Below are 10,510 nucleotides of genomic sequence, written 5' to 3'. Positions count from 1 at the left end.
TATAGGGCCAAAATTCACAAGTAAATATACCCATGGATGTGAAAACCCAGTACAGGAAACAACCCAGATAGCCATCAGTAGGGGAATAGGTGAATGATTATACATTTCACACAATGCCATAAATCAATTTAAAAGGATGAATTAAACAGATGTCTATTTCATATATATATATATATATATATATGAACGGAGCTATAGCTGCTGGTCTAGGAGCTATAGCTGCTGGTCTATACGGCAGCCACAGCAATGCCAGATCTCCAACCCACTGAGAGAGGACAGGGATCGAACCCGCAACCTCATGGTTCCTAGTGGGACCCGATTCCACTGCGCCCAGAAAGGAACTCCAGATGTCCATTATATAGTTAATTTTTTTTTAACAGCCGCAGGTGCGGCATATGGAAGTTCCCAGGCTAGGGGTTGAATTCGAGCTACAGCTGCCGGCCTACGCCACAGCCGCAGCAACCCCAGATCCTTAACCCAGTGAGTGGGCCCAGGGATTGAACCCTCATCTTCATGGATACTACTTGGGTTCGTTTCTGCTGAGCCACAACGGGCACTCCTATATTAATACATTTTTCTTTCTTTTTTTTTTTTTTTTTGCCATTTCTTGGGCCGCTCCCACGGCTTATGGAGGTTCCCAGGCTAGGGGTCTAATCGGAGCTGTTGCTGCCAGCCTATGCCAGAGCCAGAGCCACGCTGGATCCAAGCCGCATCTGCAACCTACACCCCGGATCGTTAACCCACTGAGCAAGGCCAGGGATCGAACCCGCAACCTCATGGTTCCTAGTCGGATTGGTTCCCGCCATGACGGGAACTCCTATTAACACATTTTTAAAGCATCAAAACAATCTTGAAAAAAGGTAAAGGATGGTGGATTGTATCAATGTCAATATTGAGTGTAATGTTTCACTGTAGTTTTACAATATTACCTTTGGGGGAAGCGTTAAAGTACATGGGGTTTCTCTGTATTATTTCTTTTTTTTTTTTCCTCTGTATTATTTCTAACTACATGTAAGTCTACATCTCAAACTTTAAAGGTTAAATTAAAAATATTTCCCGGGGGAGTTCCCGTCGTGGCGCAGTGGTTAACGAATCCGACTAGGAACCATGAAGTTGCGGGTTCGGTCCCTGCCCTTGCTCAGTGGGTTAAGGATCCGGCGTTGCCGTGAGCTGTGGTGTAGGTTGCAGACGCGGCTCGGATCCCACGTTGCTGTGGCTCTGGCGTAGGCCGGTGGCTACAGCGCCGATTCGACCCCTAGCCTGGGAACCTCCATATGCCGCGGGAGCGGCCCAAGAAATAGCAACAACAACAACAAAAGACAAAGACAAAAAAAAAAAAATTTCCCGTATGTAGATAACTGGGGTCTTTTTCCCCTCAGTGAAGAAACACCTCTTGCCATCAAAAAAAAAATTTTTTTTTCATTTTGTAAATAAGACAAAGCGGGAGTAGGGTCAGGAATCCCATCTTGGCTTCCCCTGGCTAAGGGGACACACTCAGCGAGCACCCCCTGGCTGAGGGCACAGACTCAGCTCTGAAGGGCTCCAGGTCCGGCTCCACCTGGAGGTTCCCAGGTGGATACCGCAGTGTGTAGGGAGGACTATAAATAGCTAACGGGGGCGGCCCCTCTAGCCCACCTCGGAGGTCCAAGTCTTGTTAGCCCAGAAGGTAACGCCGCTAGTTCTCCGAGTACAGGAGAACCATTTTCCGTTCCGCGAGGGGAAGGCCCTGTCTCGCCCACCTGTCTTCGCTTCCCTCAGACAGTCATGCCCTCGCGGCGCGTCCCCTGCTCCCCGCGCCCTCCTGGAAGGACGCCGCGATCGCTCTCGCTGCTCCAAAGACCCACAAGCTGAGCTGGGATGACTACGGCCGCGTTTTCCGGCGAGGGTGAGTCACTTCCGCTTACAGACTCCCGCCCCCGGAAGTGAGACCTGATGTAAACACCGGAGCAGGGCGTCAAGGCCCTAGAGGTCAGAAAGCCGGGCCGCGGGCGGCACCGAGAGCTGGGGCCGGGATCGGGGACGCGCGAAGGTCAGGTCAGTGCCCGCGGCAGGGAGCTGGGGCATGGGCCCAGAATTGGTTGCGGTCTGCGGGCAGGAGAGGTCTTTTGAGCAGGGGTCTGAGTTGATGGAGTGTATCTAGGACAGGGATCTTGAGTAGGTGCTGGTGTTGGAAGGAGTATGAGAGTGGTCTGGGACATAAGAGGGGGTGCGGTATGTGAGGCATCCTGGGGCAGGGTTCTTGGGTGGCACGGGCCTTTGGAATGGGGATCCCTTAAAGGGGATCTTGGAAGGTGGGGTTGTCCAAAGAATGGGTCTTTGGGGGGTGAGGGAGTCCAGTGGAGGTGGTACAAGGGGAGGAGGCAGGAGGTTTGGAGGATGGGAAGGGGGTGTGCCTGGGCAATAGTTTGGGGGAGATGCGGGTTTGAAAGGAGCTTGGAGGCTCTAGAACAGGAATATTAGGGGATCCATGGCAGGAGCCTTTAGGGAAGGATTTGTTCTTCCGGGTAGGGGTTTTGGGAAGAGTGTGGCCTGGGCAAGTGTCTTGAGGGGGGTAGGGGTGCCCTAGGGCAGGGTCTTATTGAAAGGATAGGGGGTCTGGAGGAGGACTCTTAGGAGGATGCAATTCCTGGGGGTAGGTCCAAGCTAACCGATGTCAGAGTCAGGGAGAGCAGAGCACGTGGAAAGGGATATCCCAGCGGTGGGGCATTTGGAGTGATAAGCAAATCCTCAGGTAGGGTCTTTATGGCATAAAGGGATCTAGGGCAAGGTCCCGCTTGTGAAATTAGCATGTCATGTGAAAGGATTGTCCCCAGGTAGGAATGGGATCCTGAAGGGATTTGGGGAAGCCTGTGCGGAGGGGAGGTGTGAGAGCTCTGGAGTGGTACAATAGGTTGGGGTTCTCATGAGTGGTGGGCCAACTGTAGCAGGTCTCAGGGCCAGGTCAGGAAGGTGTGGAAAGTGATGAATGTCTGAGCCCCTTCTCCCCATTTATTGACGGGCAGAGTTAGCTTCTGGGTCCAGACGTGAAGATGAGAAGTGGATAGAGGGTGGTTCCAGGACACATGGGGTACTGGGGCCAGGATTGGCTGGAGGTAGAGAGGAGGTATCACTGGGATAGCTCCTACCCTGTTATTTCCTGGTAAGCAGTCAGTCAGTACCAGGGAGTAAGGAGGAGGTGGCGGGGAGTGGGGGGTCCAGGTCAGGGTAGGTTCGGAGAGCTGGTGTCAACCAAGTGTGAGACAATGGAGAGGTTACTGGCCATGCTCTTTGGGGTCTTGGGAGCTTAGTGTAGAGACGCTAGGATTCTCCCCCTGCTTTTGTCTTCTTTGCAGTCCTGCTGGGGTTAGGTTGCTGGGCAGGAGGAGGAAGAAGAAATTAGTTGGGGACAGGAGTTCTAGGACTCAGGAAACAGACCCCAGGACTCTTCCCAACCCTACTCCCATTTGTGTCCAGGGAAGCAATCCTGGACCATGACTCAGCAGCCACTTCGAGGAGTGACCAGTCTGCGTTTCAACCAAGACCAAAGTGAGAGAGGCTTGTGCCTGTGCCCTTTTGGGAGGGAGGGAGGGAGAGGTGGCCACAGGTGGGTTGTTAAGCCCTTAGCTTCCCACCTGGGCATCCTTTGAGGCAGCCGGGGTTCCTCCCATCCCCAGGCTGCTTTTGCTGTGCCATGGAGACAGGTGTGCGCATCTACAACGTGGAGCCATTGATGGAGAAGGGGCATCTGGGTGAGCTGTTGGTGGGAGAGGGGCAGCGGGCAGAAGGGAGGGGCTGGGCATTGGCCCCCACCCCTACTGACACCCTGGTCCTTGTCCAGACCATGAGCAGGTGGGCAGCATGGGCCTGGTGGAAATGCTGCACCGCTCCAACCTGCTGGCCCTGGTGGGCGGTGGTAGCAGCCCCAAGTTCTCAGAGATCTCAGGTAAGTGTCCTCATCCCGTCCCCCCCTTGGCCCAGATTCCTCGGAATCCTGGCCTCCCGGAGGCACTGGCAGATGAAGATGTCAGAGTAACTCAGAGTCACACAGTGAGGCCACCGGCTTACAAGTCCTGAATCTTATTGTCTGAGAAGCTTGGTGTTTTGTCTTCATGTAACAAACACTTGTCCAATGCCTCCCGTATGCCATGTCCTTACCTATGGAGCGCTTGCTGTGAGCCCGGTGCTGTTCTAACCACTGTACTTGCATTAACTCATTTAATCCTCACAATAACTCTGTGTGGTAGGACGTATCATCATCCCCATTTTTACAGATGAAGAAACTGAGGCCCAGAGGGGTCAAGTGACTTATCCAAGGTCACACAACCAATAGGCTTTAAAATCTTGGCGCCATCTTCCCAATGCCCTCTGGCTTTGAGTCTCAAGCATCATCTTATTTTAAGGGTTTTTGTTGATCCCACTGGGATGTGGCCAGAGATGCCTTAGGATTCTTCACAGAAATCCCCCGGGGGTATGGACTGGGACCCCGGAGGCAGGAGTATTACTGATGGGATGTGACAGGCCTGGGTGTGAGTCCCTGCTTGGTCGCTGATGGACTCTGAGGTCCTTGGCCAGATAGCCAACCCCTTGGAGCCTCAGCTTCCTCATCTGTAAATGAGTGTGACGGTTCCAGAACCTGTCCTCTTAAGAGTCACATCTCCAAGTGCTCCGGCTGCATCAGGTCACACTGGGTGTCAGCAAAAGGTTAATAAACACGTGGGCTGAAGTCCCATGGGGGACCAGGGGGTAGGTCTTGTGTCACCAGGGCTGCCCCTCACCCCAAACCTTGGCCCCGACAACACACCCACCTGCCCAGCAGTGCTGATCTGGGACGATGCCCGGGAGGGCAAGGACTCCAAGGACAAGCTGGTGCTGGAGTTCACCTTCACCAAGCCAGTGCTGGCTGTGCGCATGCGCCATGACAAGTGAGCCTGAGGTGGGCTGGGGGTGGGGGAGGTAGGAGGTCCCCACAGCAGGCGAAAGAGTTAGTCCTGTGGGGGCACTCTGCCCTCTGCTCACGGCCATCCTGTGTTGTGTGATGCCCACAGAATCGTGATCGTGCTGAAGAACCGCATCTATGTGTACTCCTTCCCCGACAATCCCCGAAAGCTGTTTGAGTTTGACACCCGGGACAACCCCAAGGGTGAGAGGACCCAGAGGTGGAGGCGTAAGGGCAGGAGGCAGTGGACGGGGCAGCAACGAAGAGAGAACGGAAGGGGCGCACAGCGAGGAACTGGGAAAGGAAGGCAGGGAGAGAGAGTCTTTGCCCAGAGAGCCTGCGACAGACTGAGACGCCTACATCCCCAGTCCACCCCCCCACCTCCCTTACAGCTTGCTCTCTCTCTGGTCCCGCCCCCAGTCCCGGCCCCGCCCCTGATCTTGGCCCCGGCCCCGCCCCTGATCTTGGCCCCGCCCCCGCAGCTCAGCAAGCAGAGCGGAGAGGCTCAGTGAGGAAGTGAGTGGTGGGTACGCCCGGGATTCCTGGGCCTCCTGGTTCTGCCACCCGCTGCATCGGGAGGTGGGGACTCTGCCTTGACTGATGGGGAGCACAGCTGAGGGCAAGCCCGCTGTGGGTTCCGTGGGTAGCCTGTGTCACGGAAGGCCAAAGTCTGGCCCTGGCCAAGCTCTGGCCAAATCTGAGACCCTGCCTGGTCCGCTGCCTGGTCCCGACTTCCGCTTGATCAGCCCACCCCCTCCCTCACACTCTAGGGCTTTGTGACCTCTGCCCCAGCCTGGAGAAACAACTGCTAGTGTTCCCAGGACACAAGTGCGGGAGTCTGCAACTTGTGGTGAGCTGTGCAGTGGGCAAGGGTGGGTAGGCGGGCTGGCTTCCCCTGTGGACTCTTGGCCCCTGACGTCCTTACCACCCCGAGCCCGAACTGCTCCTTCTACCATAGGACCTGGCGAGCACAAAGCCTGGCACTTCATCTGCTCCGTTTACCATCAATGCACATCAGAGTGACGTGGCCTGTGTGTCCCTGAACCAGCCAGGCACGGTAGTGGCCTCAGCCTCTCAGAAGGGCACCCTTATTCGCCTTTTTGACACGCAGTCCAAGGAGAAACTGGTGGAGCTGCGCCGAGGCACTGACCCAGCCACCCTCTACTGGTGAGCACAGGGTATACATAGTGGGCCGGTGACCCCACCCCACATGACATGCGGGCGTCACTGCTGGTCTGCCTTTCAGCATCAACTTTAGCCATGATTCCTCCTTCCTGTGCGCGTCCAGCGATAAGGGCACAGTCCATATCTTTGCTCTCAAGGATACGCGCCTCAACCGCCGCTCCGCGTGAGTGCCCCCCGCCCCACCCCGCCTCGCCCCCATCCCCCTGCCCATGTACCACACCTGGGCTAAGCCTGTGTTGCCTGCAGGCTGGCTCGCGTGGGCAAAGTGGGGCCTATGATTGGGCAGTACGTGGATTCTCAGTGGAGCCTGGCGAGCTTCACCGTGCCTGCTGAGTCAGCCTGCATCTGTGCTTTCGGTCGCAATACTTCCAAGAACGTCAACTCTGTCATTGGTGAGTGGGAATAGCCCTTGCTTGGGGGCACTGCATGGGCGAGGGCCTGCAAATTGGACCTGAAAGAATTTTTAGGGCATGGGAGGCCTGAAAGAGCTGAAACGTTGGTTCACCTCCATCATCATCAGTAAGGGGGATGGAACGTGGGCAAAGGCCTGGCCATAGGCCTTAGGCCGTGGGACACCTGAGAGGATTGGAGTGTGTGGCTTTGACAGCTTCTAACCTCTTACCAATCGTCCCCCCTCCTCCAGCCATCTGTGTAGATGGGACCTTCCACAAATATGTCTTCACTCCTGATGGAAACTGCAACAGAGAGGCTTTCGATGTATACCTTGACATCTGTGATGATGATGACTTTTAAGGACCCTCTGGGTTGTGCTAGGGACTGCGGTGACAGATTGCAAAGCCTTTGTGGGGGTGGGAGTGCTGTGGAAGCCGCCAGCCATCAAGCATTAATGGAGCAGGTGCGCACTTTCCACTCTTGAGAGCAATGCCTAAACAGCTCAGGTCCCTCAAGCACTTCCCGATGACTGTGTGCCTGCAGGGCCAGGCCAGGGACTCAGGGAGGCAGCGGACCCCCTGGGGCTCCCGCCTGGAGAAGACTGCTAGGGACCCAGAGCGGGTGCCCTAATCCAACCTGTGGGGATTTTTAAAAACTTGCCAGAAAGAGACATCTCTGATGTGATGAAAATGAATAAAAGACCCTTAACGGTATTTATGGCTGGACCTCGGGAGTGGGGCCTGGAGCAGATGAGGCTGAAAAGGCCCTGCAGTTTCTTGGAAAGGACCGGACCCTGACGGGATGGAAGTGGGATCCTACTCAGGTCCTTCCGCCAGTCTCTGCCTGTCCTCAATGCCTGAGCCGCCAGAACCGTCCCCGTGGCGCCCCCGCCTGGGGGTGGATGGGAACGCCTCGCCCTCGGCGGAGACTTGGTTTCCCGGCGGCCCCTGCTTCCCTGCAGTTCCGGCGTGTTTGCATTTCCGGTCACGTGCATTGCCGCACCTGCGCTGTCAACTAGGTCGCCAGGGTAGCGGCTGCCGGGTCCAGACTCCATTTCCCGGTGTGCCTCGCGGTGGCGCGGGGTGGAACGGGTGTTGTAGTCCGACCGCTCCGCTGGTCCAGCTGCATCGACTGGCAGGATGTCGGAGGTTCGGCTGCCACCGCTACGCGCCCTGGACGACTTCGTTCTGGGGTCGGCACGTCTGGCGGCCCCGGATCCTTGCGACCCGCAGCGATGGTGCCACCGCGTCATCAACAACCTCCTCTACTACCAAACCAACTACCTTGTCTGCTTCGGCCTCGGTCTCGCTCTGGCTGGGTGAGGGAGGGAGACTCCGGTTGGCCGAGGACGCCCGCTGGGCATGGAGGGTGGACCCGCGGGATTTTGAGGGGGCTGCAAGACCTTGAAGGGGCGAATTCAGTAGAGATGGAAAGCCTAAGGGTCATGGGAGGGGGGGACTTGAAAGAAATAGAAGCTGGTTATAAGAAGGGACTGGGGAGGGATAGAGCCCGGCTGAGGGAGGCCCGACGGGGATGGAGGGTCTGGGGGAAAGACCTGGGGAGGATAGAGAAAGTGTGGAACTGAAAGGGAAACTGGGCTAGGGGATGGACCTGAAGATAAGGAGGGCCTGAAAATGAGATATGACTGCCTGAGGGGTGATGGGGCCCCGATTAAGGTGGCCCTGGAGGACGTAGGGCAGAGACAGGGACAGGGATGTGGTCAAGCCGAAAGGGGGGACTTGTGGAGGATATGGGCGTGGAGAGGAGCCTGGCTCCTGGGACTCTCCAGAAGCAGGTACCTATTGGGGGACTTGAGCCAAGGACGATCCAGGGATGGCAGGCCTGAGACCAGGGTGGGGGGTGGAGAACCCGGAGGTGAGACTTGGGTACGACTGGAATTTAAGAGTGGGACCGAAAGCCTTGAAAGGGTTCTAGCAATGATGGAAGGAGGAATCTATAGGGAAATCGGAATCTGGAGGGGGGATTTCGAGGGGAGGAAGTCTGGAAAGGGATCTCATAAAGGACTCTGGGCCTGGGGAAAGGGAAAAGGGGAAGGCCTGGAAGAGGACTGCAAGGGCTGGGCCTTTGCAAAGGGTGGGTTTGGGAGCAGGTTGGGATGGGGGGGTTGGAGTGGGTCCTGTGGGTGGGGTAGGGTCGGCAGGAAAGAGCAGAAAAAGGCTGAGAGCCCGATGGGAAGGCTGGAAGCAGGAGATTTCAGGAAGATGGGACTGTAGGATTGACAAGAAAGAAATGAGAGCCCACGGGGGAGCCCAGGGCGGTGGACCTGTCGAAGATGGGGCTGGCAGGGGTATTTGCCCGGCTGGAAGGTGGTGGGGTCGCGGGTGGACCAAAGCGCTCGGGGCCTGGGATCGGGTGGACGGTGGTCTGGGAGACTCAGAGACCGGGCGGCCCTCTCGCTGCCTGCCCGGCTAGCTTAGTTCCATTGTCCCCGCAGGTACGTGCGGCCTCTGCACACCCTCTTGAGCGCGCTCGTGGTGGCCGTGGCCCTCGGCATGCTGGTGTGGGCGGCTGAGACTCGCGCAGCCGTGCGCCGCTGCCGTCGCAGCCACCCAGCCGCCTGCCTGATCGCAGTGCTTGCCGTCAGCCTCCTGGTTCTCTGGGCCGCGGGCGGCGCTTGCACCTTCCTGCTCAGCATCGCCGGGCCCGTGCTTCGTGAGTCTCCACTACCCTGAGATAGCCCCTGAGATAGCCAGCCGGGAAGGCGGCCAGCGCTCGCGAACGGGCGCCAGGCCCGCCCTACCCCGGTTCCTGGGCGGAGAGGGGGTCGGGCCGTCCGTCGGGCAAGGCCACACCTCCTCAACCCAGCGCCTTCCCCGGCTTTGCTCCCCTCCCTGGGAACGCCCCTCTTATTACCGCCTCTCTGGGCGTCCCCGTCGGTAGGAAGTGCCTCCTACCGGCCACGTCCCCAGTGTCGTGCACCCTCCCCGGCTGGCCGCGCCCCGGTTGCGAAGAGCCTTCCTCCGCCACACTCTCAGGGTTCAGAGGTGTCCTTGCCCCTGACCGCTGCACTGGTGTGCCCGTGCTCCACTTCCTATCCTCTGCCCGCCCCCGTTCGCTAAAGGCTGATGTCCCCGCCCACTGACTCCACTCCTCGACGTTGCCCACAGTGATCCTGGTGCACGCGTCACTGCGTCTACGCAACCTCAAGAACAAGATTGAGAACAAGATTGAGAGCATTGGTCTCAAGCGGACGCCAATGGGGCTGCTACTGGAGGCGCTGGGACAAGAACAGGAGGCTGGATCCTAGGGGCCTGGGATCTGCACCCAAAATGTGGATAATGCCACCGCACCCCGGCCTGTACCCAAGACCCAGAGCCCTTTCCCAGCCCATAAGATAGGAGTCCCTCTCCAGCTAAAAAACCAGGACAACTGCAACCCTTCCGCCTGCATCCCAAACTGGGATATTCCCTCGTACCCAACCCCCCCCATTTTAGGAAACCAGAGTCTTCCTAGCCTCGAACTTGGGACCCAGAGACACCCATACCTAGCCCCAAACTGGGGCTTGGAGACCAGGGCATCCGTGGCCAACCTCAAACCCTGGGCCCAGAGACACTGCCCTAACCCCAGTCTGAGACCTCACCTGTCTCCCATGCCCAGCCCCAAAGCTGGGGACTGGGACCAAGGCCTTCTCAAATCTTGAACCCAGGATCCAACTGTTCCCAGCCTCCATCTGGGTGGAGGATTCAGGTATCCTGACCCCATGAACCCTTGATCCCAGGTGACCCCAACATTCACCAGTCCCACTTGCCTCCCTCCAGCTCTGCTTAGGGATCCTGCCATTCACCACTGCCCCCCCTCCAACTCCCCTTGGTGAGGACCAAGGGGTGGGGTGGGAGTAGCCCTGACCAGGAATGGGGCATCTATATCAGTGTTGCTGCAACAATAAAGGCTGTTGCATTGCTCAAGCCAATTTGGGCCTCCCGGGTAAAGTCTGTGCATTTCAGTGGCCAGCAGTGACCTGCTTTTCAATTCAGCTACAGACTTTCTGACTGGGTC

The 10,510-nt window shown here is 57.4% G+C and overlaps 2 protein-coding genes across 6 annotated transcripts; both read left to right on the top strand.

The window, feature by feature from the left end:
- WDR45 (WD repeat domain 45) lies at positions 1,916 to 7,206 on the top strand. 5 transcript variants are annotated; one of them, XM_013986108.2, is made up of 11 exons: positions 1,916 to 2,034; positions 3,454 to 3,525; positions 3,654 to 3,728; positions 3,818 to 3,922; positions 4,742 to 4,901; positions 5,025 to 5,119; positions 5,686 to 5,765; positions 5,874 to 6,082; positions 6,162 to 6,263; positions 6,347 to 6,492; positions 6,744 to 7,206. In XM_013986108.2, exons 2-11 carry the CDS (start codon positions 3,471 to 3,473, stop codon positions 6,851 to 6,853), a joined length of 1,137 nt encoding a protein of 378 aa, XP_013841562.1. In that variant the 5' UTR covers positions 1,916 to 2,034; positions 3,454 to 3,470; the 3' UTR covers positions 6,854 to 7,206.
- PRAF2 (PRA1 domain family member 2) lies at positions 7,547 to 10,424 on the top strand. Its single transcript, NM_001243880.1, has 3 exons — positions 7,547 to 7,811; positions 8,949 to 9,166; positions 9,622 to 10,424. Exons 1-3 carry the CDS (start codon positions 7,633 to 7,635, stop codon positions 9,759 to 9,761), a joined length of 537 nt encoding a protein of 178 aa, NP_001230809.1. The 5' UTR covers positions 7,547 to 7,632; the 3' UTR covers positions 9,762 to 10,424.

The sequence above is a fragment of the Sus scrofa genome, chromosome X (assembly GCF_000003025.6).
Source record: "Sus scrofa isolate TJ Tabasco breed Duroc chromosome X, Sscrofa11.1, whole genome shotgun sequence".
Lineage (NCBI taxonomy): Eukaryota > Metazoa > Chordata > Mammalia > Artiodactyla > Suidae > Sus > Sus scrofa.
This window is presented reverse-complemented; position numbering and strand designations above follow the sequence as displayed.